General features: G+C 41.7%; 1 protein-coding gene across 2 annotated transcripts in view; it reads right to left on the reverse strand.

The window, feature by feature from the left end:
* The window catches only part of ATP13A3 (ATPase 13A3), a 182,141-nt gene that overhangs the window by 42,192 nt on the left and 115,695 nt on the right, over nucleotides 1-24,254 (reverse strand). For both annotated transcript variants that reach the window (XM_077290356.1, XM_077290355.1), the window contains exons 14-23: nucleotides 23,209-23,270; nucleotides 19,457-19,607; nucleotides 17,399-17,515; nucleotides 17,145-17,162; nucleotides 12,489-12,642; nucleotides 9,376-9,496; nucleotides 7,358-7,482; nucleotides 6,727-6,899; nucleotides 4,408-4,530; nucleotides 4,129-4,208 (exon numbers count right to left, since the gene is read on the reverse strand). In XM_077290356.1, coding sequence (XP_077146471.1) covers nucleotides 4,129-4,208; nucleotides 4,408-4,530; nucleotides 6,727-6,899; nucleotides 7,358-7,482; nucleotides 9,376-9,496; nucleotides 12,489-12,642; nucleotides 17,145-17,162; nucleotides 17,399-17,515; nucleotides 19,457-19,607; nucleotides 23,209-23,270 — 1,124 coding nt within the window. The remainder of the gene's footprint in view (nucleotides 1-4,128; nucleotides 4,209-4,407; nucleotides 4,531-6,726; nucleotides 6,900-7,357; nucleotides 7,483-9,375; nucleotides 9,497-12,488; nucleotides 12,643-17,144; nucleotides 17,163-17,398; nucleotides 17,516-19,456; nucleotides 19,608-23,208; nucleotides 23,271-24,254) is intronic.

A 24,254-nucleotide genomic window follows, 5' to 3' on the forward strand; every position in this document is an offset into this window, starting at 1 on the left:
TAATGAGCGGTTCCATGTGACCGCTGAACACAGGAAGAGCTGCTGGCTCCGAGACCATCTGAGAAGCAGAGACTGCGCCAGGATGGGGTACGTACGACAGGGGAGGGTGAGCCATGTGATATTCACCTGTCCCCGTTCCACCGCCGGGCTCTCTTTTGCGTCCTCTGGCTGTGACGTTCAGGGTGTGATAACGTGTTTAGTGCGCGCCCCCTGCCTGGACAGTCACTGCCGAGACCTGGAAGAGACAGCGGTGGTGGAATGGGGACTGGTGAATATCGCAAGTGGAGGAAGCCTGAGCCAGCGGTGACTACGGCACCTGGCCCCCATAGCACGTCTGTGTCCCCGCCTGCTCAGGACATCGGCACCACCTGGCCCCCAGCAACGAGAGGCGAGTATGTCATTTTTTTTTTATCGCAGCAGCAGCAAATGGGGCATATTATTCTATGGAGCATCTTATGGGGCCATCATTAACCTTTGTGCAGCATTATATGGGGCATATTTTAATATGGAGCATCTTATGGGGCCATCAACCTTTATGGAGCACTATATGGGTGCACCGATAGAAGAAAAAAAACAATCATATGGACCAGAAGTATACGGGACAAATAATATTAGTTTAAAATATTAATTTATTAATACAAAAATGTGGTAACAAATGACACCATTTCACAAGGGTGTCGGCACAGAAATGAAATTGAATAATTATACAATAAAAAAATTGATTAAAAAAACTCAGCCAAAACAGAAGCCACCAGGTAATCATCTATATTCTAAAGTGGAAAAATATGTATGCATGTGCCTACTAAAAATAAAAAATAAAATAAAGAATACACCAGCAAATATATAACATCGGAAAGGGATGATTTAGAATACAATTATTTGCTACTGTTTCATGGAGTAGTGGCACTGTGTAAATATTCAGATATCTGAAAGGGAGACCATGGAGCAAGCTGTTGAACAGCACGCCCATGAACATCAGGTGTCGAGTCGGGATGAGGGAAGACTTTTCCCTGTTGACTATCCAGCCATGACTAGCAAGACTTTGATCTGAAGACTGAGGAGGATGGACCTTTAATCATCAGATCGTTCAGATAAAGGATAATGAGTGTTCCCCTGGATCGAAGAATGGCCATGAAAGTTGCCATAACATTTGTGAAACACCCTGGGGACAGATGCCAGGCCGAATGAAGCTGAAGGAAATGGCTATGAATTGGTAGAGCTCCTCCTGGATAGCGAACCAGATAAATCTCTGATGTTGGGTGCAAATAGGGATGTGCAGGTAAGCATCCTGAATGTCCACCGAACAGAGAAACTCCTCGTGTTTCATAGAGGCGATTACCGAGTGCAGAGACTCCATGCGGTAGTGATGAAGACGGATTTAACGATTTGATCTTGTAACCTGAGGTCACAATCTCTCTGAACCAGGCGTCGTTGACCACCGACAACCATGCATCCCAGAAGAAGAGAAGCCGGCCCCCACCCTGGGAGAATTCAAAGGTGGGAGTGACCATTTCAGTTATGTAGAGTAAAACCTGTTGGAGTGGGACCCTGAGGGCTTCGAGGATCGACCCATTGGACACCAGTGAGGGGCTGGCTTTAAGGATGGCTTCCTCATCTCCCGCTGGGCAGGAGAATGGTCCTGATGGGATAAGGCCCCGAGAGGGGTAAAACGGAAGAAAGGAATGAAACTGGAGAGAACATTTCCTGGTGAAGGGGTGTTTTGGCTTAGGCTGAGGAAGGGAAGTGCTCTTACCGATGGTAGCGTTTGAAATGATCTGATCCAGCTTGGACCCAAAAAGCCAAGAACCCTGGAAAGGAGGATTGGTAAGAGACTTCTTGGAAGGTGGATCTGCATTCCAGGCCTTTAGCCAAAGAATCCTTTGTATGGCAACGATATTGCTGGTAACACGAGCAGAGCAACCGGCAGCGTCCGAGGACGTAGTCAGTAGATATTTGCCTGCATTAGCGATCTGATCCGCAAGGTCAGCTAGCTTGTCAGGAAAGGCTGCCGATAAAATACACTGTCGGAGGAGTTTTGGCCAGGCAGAGATGGACTTGGCTACCCAGGTGGAAGTGAAGACTGGACAGAGGGAGGCGCCAGCAACATCAAAAGCTGGCTTAACCAGAGATTCGATCTGTCGGTCAATGGAGTCCTTGAGGGAGGATCTGTGGCAGAAATAGTGCTGTCCTTGAGGACAGCCAGGAGACTGGTGGATCGACGGTCGGGAACTCTGTCCATTTGTTAATGATATCCAAACTAAAGGGATAAAGAATATCCAGTAATTTCCTACTAGGTAAAAACTTTTCTGGATGTTCCCAATGTTTGGTGAAGAGTGCCTCAAATTCCCAGTGGTTGGAAAAACGTCCATGAAGGAGGCATTACCCTCTTGGGTTGAGAAAATCATCCTCTTCAATAGGAAGGGTCTGGTTAATGACCATTATGAGGCTGTCAACCATATCCTGTAGTTTGGAGTTCTGGTCCATGTCGGGAACAGATTCTGACTGGGAATCTGGATCAGACCCCAGGTCCACCCGGGAAGAGGAGGCATGGGATATCGAGGAGAATGTAGAGGGCCCCGTAGAGCTGGATGAGAAACTGGCGTTAGTCCGCTTTCTGGACTTAGTTCTTGAGGGTGGTGTTTAGGTGCATGGGAATCACCGTTCAGAGCACTGGTGGAGGCGGACAAGTTTGGTAAGCAGCGTTCTAGAACTTAGACCACTATGACATCTTGGTCAGGTCAGAAACTGATTGCGACATAGCAACAGCCCACTCTGGCTGATGGGGTGTGCTCTCATCCCGGGCGGTGGAGGGTTCCTGTGATGCAGGCAAGATAGAAGGGCTGCAAGTCTGGCAGAAGGATTGAAGGCACAGGCGTAGTGGATTATAGTAGGAGCGGGGTTGGAATGGCCATCCCTGGGATTGGGCATAAATGAGGGCCTTAGGGATACTGCTGTGGAGGGCTATGCCCTGAAGAAAGAGGTAAGCGACAGTCATGACAGAGCCTACATGATGTCAGTGACGGTCCAGCTGTAGCTGCGTGGGATGCGGTGTCCCCCAGATCCGTGTCTGTAAGCTGAAGAGAGCAGGGCTGCATGCAAGCTGTAGTGTCCCCAGAACTGCAGCTGGAGCTGATAGAAGAGGCAGGCACTGGACGCTGTGGAGATGAGCAAACAGTTGTATAGGCTGGGTAGGGCACGTGTAAGGTCTTGCCTGCTGATTGGCGGTCCCGCCAAAGACATGGACTGGTCTGAAAGAAAAGGCCTTGTGATAGGCCAACTCTGCAATGATAATCTAAAAAGTCTAATCAGAATTGGAGGATTTTTCCCATGAAGAATAGATCTTGGAATAAGAAGTTGCACAATTGGATGTGTTTTTTTTCAAGGTTCCTGTGCTGAGATAATCTTCTAAATGTGTCCCTGCTGTGTACTGTGTAATGGCCGTGTCTGACCGTACATGAACATGGTCTGATCATATCACAGCTGCTGGGTAGGGGAGGCAAAAGCAACGGAGAGTACACAGACCGGACAGCAGGAGATCAAAGCTGCTGGTTTATATGAGGTAGAACATTTTTCTGCCTGTCTAAAAACTTGTTTTACCTCAGAAACAAACCTGTAACTCCATGCTTTAATGTCTGTGTACTCGCTTTTGCATCCTCCACGGTCCAGGATTTGTGGTATGATCAGAACGTGTTCCTCCACCATGAGACATGGCCATTACACAGTACAAAGAAGTGGCACATGTATAAGGTTACCTACCTCAGCACAGGAACTTTTTGTTTTTTTTCTTTAAACATATCCATTAATAAAATGTACTTTGTTCATGGAACAACCCAATTAAACACAGAAAGCCCAGACGTTTAAAATCATTGGGCAGTTATTAGATTTGCTAGCAGCTCTCAAAAATTACAGTATACATGTCTAAATAAACCTCTGATATTTATTTAAAAAAAAAAACAAAAAAAAACAACATGACTACTTCTTTCAAAGTGAGCCCACCAAGGCGATCAGCTGTTGCCCCCACGTTACCGATTAATTTTGAAATGTAGCTGCAATATGAAACCACGAAGCATGAGCTATATTGTAGAGCTATACCAAGTGTAACACACACGATCGGAAGTCATTACTTACTCTACATTCTGCAACTCTTCCACCAGCTGTGTCTTTTGATCTGGTGCCATCCGTGCAAACACCGTGCCATGCAATACCAACTAAAAACAAAGTCATACATTATGACACTTGTATATTAGGGAAGAACATTTCTTAGATGATAAATTATCTACCGTGTTTTTCTAATATGTGAGAATTCTCACATATTTGCTGTAATAGGGTCCATTGAGCGAGTCTGACAATATACAATTAATTTGCAATGTAAAGTGTTTTTTTTTAATCTGTAATATCCTGGCTTACCTTTGGAAGCAGGTCCTGAAAGTGTTCCAAGATGACAGCAAAAGACTTTCCATTCATTGCAAAATGGTAATCAATTGCCAGATCCTCTTCAAGACTGTCATTCTCTGGCTTTATAGGAATAACCTGAGGATTGAAGAGGCATGAGGTTTATGGGGTTGTCCACAATTTGGACATCATTCCTCACGTTTGGCCTCGTTAAAATAAAAAAACGCACAGTACAGACCAAAGGTTTGGACACACCTTCTCATTTAAAGATTTCTCTTTATTTTCGTGACTATGAAAATTGTACATTCACACTGAAGGCATCAAAACTATGAATTAACACATGTGGAATTATATACTTAACAAAAAAGTGTGAAACAACTGAAATTATGTCTTATATTCTAGGTTCTTCAAAGTAGCTATCTTTTGCTTTGATGACTGCTTTGCACACTCTTGGCATTCTCTTGATGAGCTTCAAGAGGTAGTCACCGGAAATGGTCTTCCAACAATCTTGAAGGAGTTCCCAGAGATGCTTAGCACTTGTTGGCCCTTTTGCCTTCACTCTGCGGTGCAGCTCACCCCAAACCATCTCGATTGGGTTTAGGTCTGGTGACTGTGGAGGCCAGGTCATCTGGCGTAGCACCCCATCCCTCTCCTCCTTGGTCAAATAGCCCTTACACAGCCTGGAGGTGTGTTTGGGGTCATTGTCCTGTTGAAAAATAAATGATGGTCCAACTAAACGCAAACCGGATGGAATAGCATGCCGCTGCAAGATGCTGGTTCAGTATGCCTTCAATTTTGAATAAATCCCCAACAGTGTCACCAGCAAAGCACCCCCACACCATCACACCTCCTCTTCCATGCTTCACGGTGGGAACCAGGCATGTAGAGTCCATCCGTTCACCTTTTCTACGTCACACAAAGACACGGTGGCTGGAACCAAAGATCTCAAATGTGGACTCATCAGACCAAACCACAGATTTCCACTGGTCTAATGTCCATTCCTTGCGATCTTTAGCCCAAACAAGTCTCTTCTGCTTGTTGCCTGTCCTTAGCAGTGGTTTCCTAGCAGCTATTTTACCATGAAGGCCTGCTGCGCAAAGTCTCCTCTTAACAGTTGTTGTAGAGATGTGTCTGCTGCTAGAACTCTGTGTGGCATTGACCTGGTCTCTAATCTGAGCTGCTGTTCACCTGCGATTTCTGTGGCTGGTGACTCAGGTAAACTTATCCTCAGAAGCAGAGGTGACTCTTGGTCTTCCTTTCCTGGGGCGGTCCTCATGTGAGCCAGTTTCTTGTAGCGCTTGATGGTTTTTGCCACTGCACTTGGGGACACTTTCAAAGTTTGCCCAATTTTTCGGACTGACTGACCTTCATTTCTTAAAGTAATGATGGCCACTCGTTTGTTTTTCGTTACTTAGAATTTGTATTATGGCAAGAAAAAAGCAGCTAACAGTCTATTCAGTAGGACTATCAGCTGTGTATCCAGCAGACTTCTGCACAACACAACTGATGGTCTCAACCCCATTTATAAGGCAAGAAATCCCACTTATTAAACCTGACAGGGCACACCTGTGAAGTGAAAACCATTCCCGGTGACTACTTCTTCAAGCTCATCAAGAGAATGCCAAGAGTGCCCCTATATAAAGCCTTTCTGTTCTCCCCTCTTGGTCACTTTCAGAGGAAGCAACTTGTGAAACGCACATTGGGGTGTATGGCAGGGGAAGTGGGAAGTCGCCATTTAATATAATCACAGGTCTGGAACGATGGTTTTGATTTATTTTTTTTTTACAGGTCTCTGTCTATATTGGTACCCATGGGATTATATCCATACTCTTTATGAAATTACTATTGCACTTGCACTTTACTTTTGCACTGAAACATATATTAGATCGCCAGATAGATTACATAGTTATACCCATATTTATGTGTATTTCAGTCTGCATCATTGACCCATGAGATTAGTCTTCAATTACCATTGTGGTTTTGCACTTGCACATTATATTTTGCCCTGAAATATACAATTTATTATATACTATATTAACGTGCATTAATTATATTTTTGTAATTTAACTTTGTAGCATTCAAAATTCTTGTCATTTCTATATTTCCATGTTTTCATTACATTTTTTCATGGTCTTCTCATTTTTGTATTTACATCATGGTTTTTTGGCGACATTTGTGACTGTCATTTTCAATTTTCTTTTTTGCTTTAATATATGATATAATTGGTATAATTATTAATATTTGATGGAGTATTTTTATTATGTGTCTTTACAATGTATCAGCTTAAGATGTGGGGAAACATATGCTATTAATCCTTCTGATTAAAACACTAACCTCTTGGTTTATTGCATTCAGATTGTTCCTTGGCATGGTGTCTGCATAGTGCCAGTTAATCTTGGCAGCTTGGCCATCTTTAGGAGGTAGTGCTTCAGCTACAATAACTTTATCATGAGGTAGGATCATTCCGCAGTCTCGGGCAACAGAAATCGCAGTTAACATGTTGTCTCCTGTAGAAACAGATCCACATAAGAATACTATTTGAAACCCCCAAAAATTGTTGCTAAAAGAAGGGCTTTATATAACAGTTTAAACTTAAAGCTGGAGTATAACACACCAAATTTATTAAGGGGCAGACACCTCACAACTTGTGTGTGCTTTAGGTGGTCCCAGAAGTTTACATCTAAGGCTGTCATGAGCTGGCCTAGATTTGTGCTCAAGTTTCAGCTAATTTCTTTCGCGTGACAAAAAAATTTAAAATTGGTTGAACCAAAAATCACTTCACCCTCTCCAGCCTTACCCCAGACACCCTTCGCATAAAAAAAATAAATAAAATAAAAAAAAAAGAAAAGTTAATTACATTATTTGAGCAACTATGTATCAAAATGTGCGACTTTTCCAAATCACTAATGCAAGTGGTTTAATATACTCTGGTGGAACGTTTTCATTCTGCATTTGCTCGGCTCACCTGTGACCATGACCATACGGATATTGGCTTTGCGCAGGTCTTCAAGAACAGCTGGAGTTTCTGGTTTCAGCTTGTTTTGCATAATGATCAGACCCAAAAACGTCATGTTGTTTTCAATGGCATCCCTGCAGAAAAGGTTTCAGAAATTAATCCTTAGACTAGCCAATTTTAGTTTTTATACTCGCAATTTTTTCCATCTTCCTCCAGCCATTTTGGCTGACATAGCCATGTGAGGGTTTGTCTTTTTTATTTATATTTTTAAAGGACAGGTTGTAGCTTAGAATGACACCATGTACTTTACCACAACATGTATAGAAAAAAAGTGATGGGTTTGGTTTTTACAACATTCAATGTATCGTAAAAACAATCTAGAAACACGATTTTCTTTTGTGGCCATTTTTCACAATTGAGCTGTGCGTTTTTGTTTTGTTTTTGGATGTGGATCTTACAGTTTTATTGATACTAATTTGGGGTACATACAATGTTTTGAATTATTTTATTCTTTTTTAGCTTTAAGAGAGGATCAGTGAGCGAAAAAAGAAATCTGGCGTTTTGATTTTTTTTGCCATACATGTGAATCATTTTGCGCTACCATGCTAAATTGTACAATGTACTTTCTCCACTTTCCCAGAATCAGTTTTATTATTTGGACCTGACATAATGACTTTGGGGGCCCTAATTGATCTGGGATGGAAAGGACGACACTGGCGTTATTAGCACTGGATGCAAACATCTTGTCCATGTGCAGAGAATGTTTAAAATCCCAAAAAGGCTTCCGAAGCACGAAAGCCCCAGAGATCAGCCAGCTGGGACAAAGCTGCAAGTCACACTGCATTAAAAAAGAATACTACATGTACTCTGCTAGTGATTTTAAGTGAAGCTTGACTATAAAGACTACAGATTATTATACATTAATGGTTTACTGGTAAGGCTTCTTTCAGACTTCAGTTGTTTGGCGTCAGTCTGCTCCGACAGTGACGGATCCGTCACAATCGTTGAGAAAACGGTTCTAACGGATCCGTTTGTTTTTTTGACGGATCCCTTACTTGGGGGTTGTCTGGGAAAAGTATCTACTTTTTGCAGCATGCGCAATTGAAAAAGCGGATTGGGGCGACGGATCCGCCGAAATGATGGTCGCGACGGATCATAGGCGGCCATTCTATGGAATGGCGGACGCGACGGATCCGTCGCGAACCGCCATTTCGGCGCAGACAAAAAACGTTATAGTGTCCGTCTCTGTCTAGATAACGTCCGTCAAATTTCGACGGATCCGTCACATGGCGGATGGAACGGACGACCATCCGTCACTAATGCAAGTCTATGGGAAAATAGCGGATCCGCCAAAACAAAAATGGTGGATCCGCTATTTGATGAAAACGGCGGATTCAAACGGACGCCAAAAGACTGAAGTGTGAAAGAAGCCTAAGGCTTCTTTCACACTTCAGTTGTTTGGCGTCAGTCTGCTCCGACATAGTGACGGATCGACGGTTCCGTCACAATTGTTGAGAAAACGGTTCTAACGGATCCGTTTTTTTGACGGATCCGTTACTTGGGGGGTTGTCTGGGAAAAGTATCTACTTTTTGGAGTATGCGCAATTGAAAAAGCGAAATGACGGTCGCGACGGATCCGTCGCCCATAGGCGGCCATTCTATGGAATGGCGGACGCGATGGATCCGTCGCGAACCGCCATTTCGGCGCAGACAAAAAAACGTTCTAATGTCCATCAATGTCTAGACAACGTCCGCCAAATTTCGACGGATCCGTCGCATGGCGGATGGAACGGACGACCATCCGCCACAATCCGTCGCTAATGCATGTCTATGGGAAAATAGCGGATCCGCAAAAAAAAAAAAATGGCGGATCCGCTATTTGAGGAAAATGGTTTCAAACTGACGCCAAAAGACTGAAGTGTGAAAGAAGCCCAACGATCATTAATGTAAACCTTTTAAAATACAAACACTATCCAAGATACATACTGGTACAATTCTGCAAAGCAATGAACACAAACTCTTCATACCTACGAATGTTTTGTACTTTGTGCCATGAAATTTTTGATTCTAATTTTCTGTGTGCAAGTGCAATGACACGGTATCCCTGCTTGGTGTAGTCTTCTAAAACAATGGCAAAGTCAGAAGGTACTGCAAGAAAAAGAGAATCATGTGGGCATGTACTAGTTACTGGAAAAACGTATGATAAAAAAAAGAAATGTTGGAAGGAAACGTATGACATTCGGTATCTTTATTATGGATTCCTGTCCCATAACTTAGTGGGCAAACATTTTACTCTTGATCAGCGGTTCCCAAACCAAAAGTTTTCAGGATTCCCATAGAGTTGCATAGGTGAGAGAATTCCTGATGCCTTGATGGATACTTCCATCACATGGGCAATACTAAGAAAATCCTGCGAACATGATCTGTTGGGGGCCCTGAGGACTGGAGTTTGGGAAACACTGATCTATTACACAAGTATTCATTGCAAGTGATAACTCAAAGGGGAAAAAAAGGATTACAAAATTATTACTGTTACACAAGTGACATGTCAGGAAAAAACCCAATATATAATAATGGGGACGTTATATTTCACACCCATTCACGTGTAAGAAATAAGAACACCTTGGTGTATGAGCTTCGACCTCAGTGGGGGAAATAAGTATTTGATCCCTTGCTGATTTTGTAAGTTTGCCCACTGTCAAAGACATGGACAGTCTACAATTTTAAGGGTAGGTTAATTTTAATATTGAGAGAAAGAATATCAAAAATAAAATCCAGAAAATCACATTGTATAAATTATATAATTTGCATTTTGCAGTGAGAAATAAGTATTTGATCCCCTACTAACCATTAAAGGTATGTGCACACGTTGCGGATTTCCTGCGGATCCTCAACGTTTTTTGCAGTGCAGAAAAGCTGCAGATCCGCAAGCGATTTACAGTACAATGTAAATCAAAGGAAAAAAAATGCTGTGCTAATGGTGCGGAAAATTCCACGCGGAAACGATGCGGATTAAAAGAAGTAGCATATCACTTCTTTTTTGCGGATCTGCAGCGTTTTTGTACCCATTCCATTATAGAAATCCACGGGGTAAAAAACGCAGTAAATCCGCAAAAAAATCAGCACAAAATCCAATCAGCACAAAATCCGCAGCAAAACCGCACAAAAAACATGTCAAATCCGCACCTGCGTTTTCTGCGAAGAGATGCAGAATCCGCACCAGAAATTCCTAAGCCTAATCCGCAACGTGTGCACATAGCCTAAGAGTTCTGGCTCCTACAGACCAGTTAGACGCTCCCAATCTACTTGTTACCTGCATTAAAGACAGCTTTCTTACATAGTCAGCTTTATAAAACACTCCTATCCACAGACTCAATTAATCAGTCAGACTCACCTCTACAACATGGGCAAAACCAAAGAGCTTTATAATGATTTCAGGGACAAGGTCATAGACCTGCACAAAGCTGGAATGGGCTACAAAACCATAAGTAAGATGCTGGGTGAGAAGGAGATAACTTTTGGTGCAATAATAAGAAAATGGAAGAAATGAAAAATAACTGTTGATCGACATCGATCTGGGGCACCAAGCAAAATCTCACCTTATAGAGTATCCTTCATCATGAGGAAGGGGGGAACTTGTTAATGATCTCAAGGCAGCTGAGGTCACAGTCACCAAGAAAACCATTGGTAACACATTACACAGTAAAGGTGTAAAATCCTGCAGTGCCCGCAAGTTCCCCCTGCTCAAAAAGACACATGTGCAGGCCTGTCTGAAGTTTGCCAATGAACACCTGGATGATTCTGTAAGTGGTTGGGAGTAGGTGCTGTGGTCAGATGAGACAAAAATTGAGGTCTTTGGCATTAACTCAACTATGACCCAAAGAACACCGTCCCCACTGTCAAGCATGGAGGTGGACACATTATGTTTTGGTGGTTTCTCTGCTAAGGGCACAGGACTACTTCACCGTATCAATGTGAGAATTGATGGAGCCATGTACCGTAATTCCTGAGTGACAACCTCCTTCCCTTTGCCAGGACATTAAAAATGGGTCGAGGCTGGGTCTTCCACCAAGACAATCACCCAAAACACAGTCAAGGCAACAAAGGAGTGGCTCAAAAAGAAACACATTAAGGTCATTGAGTGGCCTAGCCAGTCTCCTGACCTTAATCCCACGGAAATTTTATGGAGTTGAAGCTCCGAGTTACCAAGCGACAGCCTCAAAATCTTAATGATTTAGAGATGATCTGCAAAAGAGGAGTGGATCAAAATTCCTCCTGACGTGTGCAAACCAACTACAAAAAACATCTGACTGCTGTGCTTGTCAACAAGGGTTTTGCCACCAAGTATTAAGCCTTGTTTGCCAGAGGGATCAAATACTTATTTCTCACTGCAAAATTCAAATAAATTTATATAATTTATACAATGTGATTTTCTGGATTTTATTTTTGATATTCTGTCTCTCAATATTAAAATTAACCTACCCTTAAAATTACACACTGTTTATGTCTTTGTCAGTGGGCACACTTACAAAATCAGCAAGGGATCAAATACTTATTTCCTTCACTGTACGTTTTCCAACAATGAATGATCTCTACACAATGCTTTACCTCCTTTGGCACTCAGACTTCAAGTTATTGGAAATCTGACAATTTATTCGAAGGGAAATTGAAGATGAAAATTTTGTTTAGAAACTTTTCTTACATATTGCGTTGGCACTGCTCAGGCTTCATAAGGAACAAAACTGTCAGTTCCAGAAATTAGTGGAGGCCCTAGAACACCAAGCCATCAAACTGAACTTCCAAGAAGGATCATTTTGATAGTATTTCTACTCTATGTGGTTCTACACTGTCACGAAACTTTAGAGAACGGTATGGTTGTGACACAAAAAAAAAGCACGCAGCTGACTAAAAGCCGTTTTAGCACACAGAAACCTGGTCACACTGGGTTTATTAACCACATGGGAAAAATCTAAAATTATAACTTCTTTATGGTGGATATCCGGGCCAATCACCTGCTAAAAAACTTGCAGTACTTGCATGTTTGTTTATGTAAAAAACACCATGCTGTCATCCACACACTATTTTTACGTATCAAGCCTTTCCGTGTAACATTTTGCTCATTAAATAAATTGCTGTTAACCTGTTTCTGGCCTGCATAGACCAGCTACCACTTCTGGGGCCCCCTTCACATAGGCATCCATGCGTTTTTCTCCAAGTACTTTGGCAACGACTGCCATTCGCTGCAGAGCTGACGAGAAGGGAAACTGTCGTACAATTCCAATTTCATAAGAGGTCTGTAGGTGAAACAGAGGAAAACAAATCAATAATTCACAACATCCATGTTTTAGGGTCATAACCCAAGAACACAGCACCATAGTAAAGTACTAAGTATCTAAGAGGATGTGTCAAAATAGCAGGATGTTTAAAGTCGCAATACAGGGAAGACAAGAAGGTGCCAGGGGTATCTGGCAGAGGTTTTCCCTCCTCTCACCATTGTAAATTCATCAGTGCTCTGAAAAATATTCATGTTCATGGCGGAATGAGGAGAGAACTTTTGGCACTCCAATGTCAAAGTAAATCAGTCATCAGGTTTCACAATACAGGCTGTATAGATTATTAAAACAGCTCTCTTAAGCCTGATGAGCCTGGTGTACTTATTTTGAGAATCCATGACAAAGGCTGTATATTCCTAATATTATAATGAGCATTCTAGAAATCCAGCTGGAGCTTTACTATTAGGCAAGAGAACTTTCAAATAGAACTATACAGTCACCTATCATGGATTTTCAAAGTCAAGTCTAAGAAATCTATTTAAAGGGAACCTGACATGAGATTAATGCAGCCTAAACCCCTGGCAGCATGAATCAGGCATTAATGCAACCACATATGTTTTACTTGAAATGTTGTGCTGTTTCAGAGCTAACATACGGTACTTTGCAAACCAGCCATTTCTGACGACTTGTCCAACGTAGGTCCCCAGTGGCTTAATCCCACCCTACTCTCCTAGACACACAATTACAGAGACCTGTCAGTCATGGGAAGTGGGGCGGTGAAAAACTACTGGGAGCCGCCCTTGGACAAGTCTTCCAAGATGCATTGACCCCTGCTGGTTTTTTAAAGTATGTTTTCTCTGAAACACCGTTGTTTGGGCAGCAGTTTACATTGTGACATCCGGTGACAGATCCATTTCAAACTAAATCTTGCATGCCAAGAGATTAAAGTTAGATACATGTTATATCTGGAATGTGAGAACAAAAATAATTGTAGCTCCACAATTACAAGCAAGGAAGACTAACACTTGTGATATGCTCCCATCCTTAGGACAGTGATGTGTCCGACTGAGACTTCAAGTGTTCTTCAACGAAGAAAATGATGGAAACATCTGAATTAAAAGTTATTGCTAAGCATCCAGAAGGAATCAGTCCAGATTTTCAGTTCACTGCTTAGTAATGGGTCTTAAAATAAACCTTTTATTAGCATACTCCCATAGTCCATAAATTGTGTGGTTACCATGTGGCCATTTAATACACATTATTAATGTAGGGATCGGTCCTTTCCTAAAGCTGCATGTTTATTCCATTAGGTCACCAGCCTCCCACTCACGCCTGTGGTCTGTAACCAGTAAGATCACAATGCTACTTATAACCGGACATAAGCCTCACAGAAAAAAGGTTCCGAGAGCGATGAGAGAAATCTTGGACACTGGCTTAGCGGTAAAGGACAGTTTACACTCAAGCTGCAGATGTGATCGCAGATCAGTCCACGAGCCTAATCTGCACTCCACAGCTGGAGGACATCAAGGTCTCCATCTAATACGTTAGGAGGAAAGAAAACAACAAAATGTTGCAGACTGTAAATTACCACTAGAAACAAAGAATGACTTATTTTATAAACTGATAATTCGCAGCCTGAAAAAGGTTCACACATCCAAAGTTTGCAGAGGAAAAAAACTGCACTAATAACCACAGCATAGCAGATTTTGGCCAATACTTGGACAGATTAGTTGGCACGTGGCAAAATTCAGACTGAGGCCAGGAGATCTCAATATAAAAACAACGCCAAAAAAAAGTAAGTAAATCCTCCAAAAATTCAAGAATTAGGGTATGTGCACGCCGTGGAATTTTCTGTGCAGATTCTGAATCTCTTGGCAGCAAACGCAGGTAAAAATCCGAGCAGATTTCATGCGTTTTTGGTGCGGATTTTCATGTGGATTGAATGTGTTTTTGTAAGCTAAATAAAGATCTATTTAAAAAAAAAAAAGAATTGTGATGTAATTTCTTGTCCAACCGCTTCATTTACATACTCCATTGAAGAATAATGTTTACACACACAGATAGAGGATAGATAGATAGATAGATAGATAGATAGATAGATAGATAGATAGAGGAGCTCTGCACGCCACTGTTAACCAATTAACCTCTGCAGTCAATCTCTGACAGTGGCATTTAACACCTGCCAACAGGAGCGTGTGTTCTACGCTCCCATCAGTGCGCCCGTGATAGGATTGGGGTGCGCCAATGAGTTGTCGTGACAGCTGGGGGTCTACTGAAAACCCCAGTGCCTGTCATTATGACCATCCAGTGAAAGCTGGCATGTGGCTGGCATTAATAGGAGATTGTGATTTTTTCTATAAACAGCAATGCGCTAGCCCTGCGATCGCATGATCACAGCATCAAGTCCCCTTACAAAGAAAACAAACAAAAAACACATTTAGTGTCACTTTGTTAAAAGTCCAATCTATCAAAATATAAAATAAATTAATCTGATCGGTAAACGGCATAACAAGAACAAAAATAAAAAAATTGAATGAGATGCAATAAAAGGTGATCAAAACAACTCTGCGCCAAAATGGTATCAGTAAAAATATCTTCAAGTCCACAAAAAAAGAAGCCCTCGCGCAGCCAGAGATCCTGAAAATTGCAAACATTAAGGGTCTCTATAAATACCACAAAAGCAAAAAAAATTCTTACAAACTTTCAATTTTTTCCCATTTTTTTCCATAAACTTTAAAAAACAAACAAAAAAAAAACCCCACACATATATATTTTTGGTATCTGCGTACTCGTACTGACCTGGAGAATCATATTACCAGGTCAGTTTTACCATATAGCGAATATGCTAAATAAAAAAATACAAAATTGTGAAAATGCTTTTTCTTGCAATTTCACTGCACTTAGATTTTTCCTGTTTTCCAATACACTATGTCATAGAATGAATGAGGTCATTCAAAAGTCCCGCAACTTGTCCCGCAAAAAAACACGCGAGGGGGAGGATAAAAAAAAAAAAAAAACACCATGGCATAAAGAGGTTAAAAGGCATCAACCACTGAGGACTCAAATTTTAATATTTTTCTATGTATTTCTTTGCGCATACAAATAATTTAAAAAAAAGATAATAGAATGAAGGTTGGATCCTTACATGAAGGCCTTTAAGATGTGCTAATTTGTAAATCTTGGAAAAGAAAAAATAAATATACTGCCATCTATTGGATGAAGTGGACATTGTAACATTTGTTTGTTCATTCCTTTTACAAATTACCTTATTTTTGTTTTCAAGCCAAATTTTTCAAAGACATTGTGTCTCATCTGCATGTAGTCTTGCTGTTATTGCCTAGACCCCTGAACTGAATGAGGGGGCCATTACCAGCGACCTGACAGTGCAGTTTTTCTCTGTGGGGACATGGGCAAACACAGAAATCACACTGTGAACCCAGCCTAAATCGCCACACATGAATGGAGATGGATTTTGCAGAATTTAGTGGCAGGTTTCACTCACTGCAGTAAATATCATCTACAGGGACAACATGCAGCATTTACATGGCAGACCGGATATGCTCCAGGCCCAAAAATCCACAGCATGTTTAGACTAAGAGTGGATGGGGAGGGGGGTGGAAAACGTTTCCTAGTCATTTCCATTGGAAAAAAAGGAGTTTTCTCACATACAAAGTACATTTTAATCACTAAATCTTAGAATAATAATAAGTTCCACAATTAGACGTGTTAAGAAAAATGTTCCTGTGCGGAGCTAATCTTATAAATGTGCCCCTGCTGTGTACTGTGTAATGGCCGTGTCTAACTGTGCAGGAACATGGTCTGATCATACCACAGCTCCTGGGCAGGGGAGGAAGCAAGAGAGTATACAGACCAAGACTGTCCATCCCCCAGCTTTTCTGTAGATAGGAGAAAACTTTTAACTTTAAGAATGCCCCTTTACTCTTGGTGGGAAGAAAAAACAGAAGTGAATAAAGCGAGTGTCAATTCTTTGAAGAGGATTTTGCCGGAAACCACACCAAACTAGCCACTCAAAAATTAAGCTGCAAAGAAGGTTTCACAAAAAAGAAAACCTCCTCCAAAAAGTGAGTTTTCTGGAGCGGTTTCCGCTTGAAAAAAAAATAAATAAAAAAACAGATTTCTGAAGGCCTCAAAAAACCTCTGCACAAACATAGCCTGAGAACCGGAGGCAGATCTCTAATGCCAACATTGTGCCTTACATTATTGCAGAATTCCGGAGCAGTTTCTACAACAAGTGTCATGTTCGAATCCAGCCTAACGCAGAAGCTCCACAGACTGCAATGCTGCTTTGTCACTATGCATTTAATGGTTCCCTATGGAACTGAACTGAAACTAGGTGCTAGGCAGGGAAACAACAGCTCAGCAAGTGCTCCCTCATGCTCAGAGCACTTAACGCCACATTTGCATAATTATTTATATGCCAATTTCTCAGGAATCCAACAAGGGGAGAGGGGAAAATGACATTCTATTTAAAGCAGTAAATGTGAAAACATGATAATAGTTACCTGTAATTCGAACAGTTCCTGGGGAAAAAAAAAATAAGACATTTTGAGAGGAATGAAAAATGTGATAATCTGATAACAATAGATACATGTGTGGGAATTAGCAGCTTTAAGTCATTGTGCCAAAATGGAAAAAAAATATCTGCAGTGAAATTTACAGGGAACATGGAAACCTTCCTTAGATTTCCAGGCGTCAATGGCACCCAAACCCTGCCATGTCAGGACAGGGCAGGGCAGAAACAGGAAAGCCCCCGTACCATCTCCTCGCTGTCGGCAGGCTTGGGCTCACTGGCAGGCTGTTTTGGAGGTTTGACAACAGTTGGCATCATCTTGTTGTGAAGGGCGGTCTCTTCTTCCGTGGCTTCTTCCAGAATCTAAGCAGGAAATACACACGTATTAGAGTAATGATTTCACAATGTAAGGCTGCAATATACTGCCTTATGTTAGTGCTACTTTCTCATAATCCACTGTATATGAAGACGGAAATGTGACAGCCAATAACAGCCACCAAGGTGGATCAGCATAGTGATGGTGCAATAATGTGGGGTCAGATTATACAGGTGGATGGGGACCAGCGGTGTAAGAACAGTGCAGGATCATTAAGGGGTCATTGCCAAAATTCAATGTTATTAGCAATAGGCAAAAACTGATCTGTAGGGATCAGACCACTGAGACCCCCATCAAACTAAGTCAACACTAAAGGCAATAAAGTGACCACTGTTCTATTTTGAAGGGCAATTTCCGAGCGCCATTCTCAGAATCAGTGAGAGTTCCAGTGGTCATACTCCCATTGATCAAAAAGCTGAAAGTTATTATCCACAGAATAGGAGATACCTCAAAGGGTTACACCCAACATTGAAAATTAAAAGGGTTGTCCATTCTTTTAAAGGGAACCTGTCACCCCCAAAATCAAAGATGAGCTAAGCAGACTGGCATCAGGGGCTAATCTACAGCATTCTGTAATGCTGTGGATAAGCCCCCGATGTATCCTGAAAGATGAGAAAAAGAGGTTAGATTATACTCACCCAGGGGCGGTCCTGCTGCGGTGGGCGTCGCGGTCCGGGGCCTCCCATCTTCTTACGATGACGTCCTCTTCTTGTCTTCACGCTGTGGCTCAGGTGCAGGTGTACTGTCTTTGGGAAAGATCAAAGAGGAGCCGCAGCATGAAGACAAGGAGAGGACGTCATCGTAAGAAGATGGGAGGCCCCGGACCAGACCGCGATGCCCATCGGACCGTACCACAGAGGGACCGCCCCTGGGTGAGTATAATCTAACATTTTTCTCATCTTTCAGGATACATCAGGGGCTTATCTACAGCATTACAGAATGCTGTAAATAAGCCCCTGATGCTGGTGGGCTTAACTCATCTTCGACTTTGGGGGTGACAGGTTCCCTTTAAGTCTGTGGTCACTCTATATGACACTTTAATCCTGACCGTGTGCAGTCAGGTTTTACCAGTGAAAGACGGTGGTCATGTGACTAAGTATACAATTTGCATGCATGCGGTCACATGCCAACTAGACGTGCTCAGCCTCTCTTAATTCACTTGTATGGAGTGAAGCAGGGCACGTTTATTTGGAATGTGGGTGGAACTGACAAATCGTGTATTCGTCAGTCACATGATTGTTGTTCCTAGTATTGTGAGTTAGGGAGCAAAACACAAGACCCATGGGCAGATTTAAAGCCTGATCTTTTAGGAGATATTCTTCTGCATGACATTTGGAGCATTGTAACTGAATACCCAACAATTTAAGAAGCCATCACATTTTTTTTTAAATTACTACCACTCTGCACGTGGTTAATATATTATTTTTAACAATTAAAAAAATATATTATTTACCCTTTGATTTTGCTACATATGATATTAACCATGATATGCCTATTCTGCTAATTTTCGGCAGTCACCCTCCGCCCTCACAGACAGCAGGGGATATCTTGATCGCGTGCGCACCGCTTGCTGTCAGAATTCAGGAGCCTATAGTTATGTAGAGTGACTTCAGACGCAAGTCCAGACAAACCCTTTAATAGCGCATTATTTGTTCCTTTTCCAGTTTGCGGGAAGGATGAAATGACCATATTGCAGGAGTATTTTCTAGTACATAGTCTCCGCTCTCGTGACTTGAACTAACATTATCGTATAGGTCTTTGGTGCTGTTAATACAAAGTTCAAAACCTGTGGTATGTCCATGGAATAAGACAAGTATAATGTTCTCCCAATTAAGGGATATCTATTTATTATACGTACACAACCTGCACAAATGCTTCTCACCTGGTTATATCTGCCGAAACAGTGAGAAAGTTGAAGCATCACTTACCCATCCTATGGCTTCAAACATTTTTAAATCAAGGGGGTCGCCTGAAATCACTCCATCAATTTTTGTGAGCGAATGACATGTTGCCATACAGGCAACAAACTGAGATTTTACCAAGCTCTCACTGCAAGCTTTTTCCTCTGCCAAAAGGAACCTGAAAATCCCCCAAAAATAAAGATCTTAAAATATGATACTAAAATGAGGAAAGAAAAAAAAAAAAGTAATGAGCACTTTCCAAATAGTTTGATAGCAGTTTCAATAGTCATCAACATGTAATGATCACATAAGACTATTAATTTCATACAATAGCTGAACGTTCTGTGAAGGACAGTTTACAGGAAAAACATTCTTGCTCATTGCAGACAATTTTACACACAGAAAATACACTAAAAAAAAAAAAATAGAAAAACCAACATTTTCCAATGTACATTTTGACCCACGTTCTGTTTATGGAGTATTCTGCCACTTTATACAAATGCAGGGCAAATTGTCCAAAAAATTTTGGTGCCACAGTGGAAATAAGCAAGTTGCTCCTAGCGGTCAACATGGAAAAGATGATGAGTAACCCCATTACTGACAATGGGGCTAATCCAGTGATGGATCCAGTGTATTGAGCACTGCAAATGCAGGGTAGATATACAAGAATCAGCTGTGGATTTCTGCAATTACCATAATACCCCATCATTGAATACATTGTGAAACACTGCAGTGTGGTTAGAAGACCTTTCTCCAGGAAGCTGACAATGGGTAGAAAAAAAAGTGTTGGCTCACATGGCAAGACTGCCGTCTTGAGGAATGGAAGTTTGATGTCTGACGGCTCTATCAGAAGAAAGGAAAGCTGAAGAAGAGCAGCTCCACCCCTGAATCTGTAGGCATCCACTATTGAAGACCAAACAAGTGTGATAAAAGCGTCAAGGACAACATCTGCAAGGAGTCTGTATGTTCTCCCCGTGTTTGTGTGGGTTTCTTCCGGGTTCTCCGGTTTCCTCCCACATTCCAAAGACATACTGATAGTGATTCTAGATTGTGAGCCCCAATGGGTACAGCGATGATAATGTCTGTAAAGCTATGTAAGGGAGTAAAATAAATAAATAACATCAAATCTTGCAGACGAACAGAACTAGCAGGGTGTGCCAGGGATCACAAAAGCTTTGGCATGCCCGAGAGATTTTTTTTTAACCAATAGGAATATTCCAATAACCCAGACCAATCCAGACAGTGCAGGAAGCACTAACAAAACTGGAAGGCAGAAACAAAATAATTACCTTTATGAAAAGAAAAAAGAACCATGGCAGAGAAAGTACAACGCCGCTAAAAATGGAGAAAAGGGTAAATCTGCAGTAGAACCAAGCTAGCATGGAGACCCTGAAAATAATGGTGGTCATCAAAAAATGACAAGGAAACAAGGAACTGACCTAAGTTCAAACCAGGCTGGAGAAGGAATTGATTCTAAGATTGAAACATATCATAGGATTGAAGCCCAATAGCTCATGCTTTAATGAAAATAAGACTTGTGTGCAGGGATAAACCTTGCCAAACTGAGATTACAGACCTTAACATATGACGTACTGGTATGTCATGTCGCGTCCCCTTCTTTCAAACAGGCTCAAAAGCGAAGTCTGCATTATTCCTGGCAGATGATGGCTGTGTTAGTCCAGCATCATCTGCTCTAAATGTAGTGAGTGGAGCAAAGCTCAGCACATTGCTGGTGACCTCTTGAAAGCCGTTGTGAATCTCTGACAGTAACATTTAGCGTGTGCTCTGGGGGTATGCTGTTACAAGCGATCGCAGAGTGCCAATTTGTTGCCAATTACAGCAGGCGTCTGATGAGGTCGTGACAGCACTTCTATGAAGACTAGTCTGCTGCTGTTCATAGGAGACAAATGTATCATATATAGCACCCTTTTCTGCAGTGAAGATGCACAGTGCGGGTGCCCACAGAGGGGAGCTCTCCCAATTGCAGTGATGAAACTACAGGAAAACTGTAGACCTACTGAAAATTTTAGTGCCTTTGAAGAACTGAAATGGGTCTGACTTAACTCTATTTCTTTCCAGTGGTGGCTGGGTAAAGTGGGGTGTCTAGCCTGTGGGTGCACATATGGAATTGATAGCCCACCTGATGTAATAGGAGGGGCGTCAGTAATAGGCTGTTATACGTATAGAGGTGCATCTCACGTAATGGTGTGAACGACACCCTACGCAGACATGTGTGCAATTGAAATACTAGACAGCCGCCCCATGGATGTTTGGTGGGTTAGTAAGTGGCTTGTATTCAGTATTTTGTACCTGTGCTTTCCTTGCTTCTATTCCTTCTATCTTGGCGGACCTGCTGCATCCTGTTTGTGCATTTGTGTCAGGACATGATATTACAAATGTGACTGCTTTCTTTTTTCTCTCAGTGATATTGTTAATTTTTTTTTCTTTTTACAGTAAATTTTTTGACTTAACCATTTGGAAACAAATTATGAAATTGAAGTAGTACCCCAGGAACTAATTTGGACCACAGAGAACCTTGGTGACCCAACCTAGCGCAAAAAAGGAATCCGAATTGAAGACGGGTCAATTGCCGTAACCAAGCGGGTCACTGGAGGACACCATGTCGAATAACACAAGGTGATGGCACTAGTGGACCATTGAAGAACCACTTGGTCCTAAAGGGAAGAGGATCTTAGACACTGTGGAGGCTGAGGGGATTCTCTTATTCATAAGAGAATAGAATTTTAGTCCCTTAGATTGCATCAATCTTCTGTATTGAGCAGACCACAACGTCAGATAACCACAAAATGCTACTTCATGAAGATCCAATCCCTCTGAAGGTAAGGGGACCCTAGGTAAATTGGAAAAGGGCATGAGTTTCAAGATGCTTCCATTCCTTTGAGGGCCAGGCTAACAGAGCATATAACTAGGAAAACACACCTATTGCCGCCAACAGAAAAACTTCCTCCTAGAAGTGGAGCCAGAGAAAAAGGTCCTGATGTTTAATTCAGTGTACACCGATGATGAAAAGTAGCACAGGCAGAGCAGACTGCGATCCTGAGGTGTCTTAGGGAGAAGCTTTTTGTATGGCAGAACACCATTTTCCCACTGTAAAAACGGCATTTGGAAGATGCTGCCCTCCAAAAAGAACAAGGTGTGATAGGGGGATGGTCAGCATGCAGACACGCTCTGTAGGAAAAGAAGGAATATTGTGGCCTAGTTCTGGCAGAAGCTGGGGGAAGTCTAGGTGCCAAATAAATGCAAAATATGGTGGATGACAGAGGACGTGAGATTGATCCACTGGGACCCCAACAGATCACTAGTAGTGCAGGAGAAGCCCGCAAACTGTCTTGAAACTGGGGTTGAGAGGCTGCAGGAACGCCTATGGTGTCAGGTCACATCTGCTATGGGGCTGGCTAGGGAGCACAAGAACAAGGAGTTTCCAATAGGGTGGCCTTCCTAGTATTCAACAGAAACAAGGTGGGAGTCATCCATACCACCTAATAAAATGAGCAATCTTTAAGGCAAAAGAAGGCAAAACATGCTGCAGACCTGATGCAGGTTGTGTCTGCCTCCCACACAACTAAGCTGAAACTTAACAGGATACTGAGGAAAGGTCATAGCCAACACATTTTTCTTCTACCTTGTGTCAGCCTGCTAGCGGCAGTGGTACTGTGTCCCCGCAATGACATCAATGAGAAAAACAAGTTGGATTTAATCCAGGAGAACAAAGCCAAATGTGGTTACATAAAAGACATGAAGTCATCAACGTCTCTTACTGAGAATTCTCCACTCTTTGGATTCCCCAGAGGTCCAAACCGTCTTCAGTGAGAGTGCCAGTCTAAAACACAAGAAGCTTATTAAATACCAAGCCTTAGTTATACTAGTTTTTTGGCTAAGCATATTCTTGTCATTTTAAAGTCAACATATTTCTCATAACTCAGAAAACTGTCCATGATGTTCACAGCAATCAGAGCCCAATTTTCACTTCTTAAAGAAGCAGTACAAAGAATTTTTTCCATCCTTGCACTCCGATGGTCACATTCTGCACTTATATATGGTGTACTTGCATTTTTGCAGTTCAGCACTGTTTTCTTCACTTTAGACTCCATCTTGATTCCTAGATTTGACCCTGCATTTTATTCCTGTTTTTTACTGTTAATTCCACAATGCATCATTACAGCACCACATTATCAGCTAGAGTCACTACCAGCTCTGTCAGCTGTTCAACAGTGTGATTATCCTACCTTTTATATTCTCCTAACTAATCTAAAAGATTATAAGAAAACAGTCACAGACTGAACTATGATCTACTTAACCCCTTCACCCCCAAGGGTGGTTTGCACGTTAATGACCGGGCCAATTTTTACAATTCTGACCACTGTCCCTTTATGAGGCTATAACTCTGGAACGCTTTGACGGATCTTGGCGATTCTGACATTGTTTTCTCGTGACATATTGTACTTAATGTTAGTGGTAAAATTTATTCGATATAACTTGCGTTTATTTGTGAAAAAAATGGAAATTTGGCAAAAATTTTGAAAATTTTGCAATTTTCCAACTTTGAATTTTTATGCCCTTAAATCACAGACATATGTCACGCAAAATACTTAATAAGTAACATTTCCCACATGTCTACTTTACATCAGTACAATTTTGGAACCAAAATTTTTTTTTGTGACGGAGTTATAAGGGTTAAAAGTTGACCAACAATTTCTCATTTTTACAACACCATTTTTTTTTAGGGACCACATCTCATTTGAAGTCATTTTGAGGGGTCTATATGATAGAAAATACTCAAGTGTGACACCATTCTAAAAACTGC

The sequence above is a fragment of the Ranitomeya variabilis genome, chromosome 2, assembly GCF_051348905.1.
Source record: "Ranitomeya variabilis isolate aRanVar5 chromosome 2, aRanVar5.hap1, whole genome shotgun sequence".
NCBI lineage: Eukaryota > Metazoa > Chordata > Amphibia > Anura > Dendrobatidae > Ranitomeya > Ranitomeya variabilis.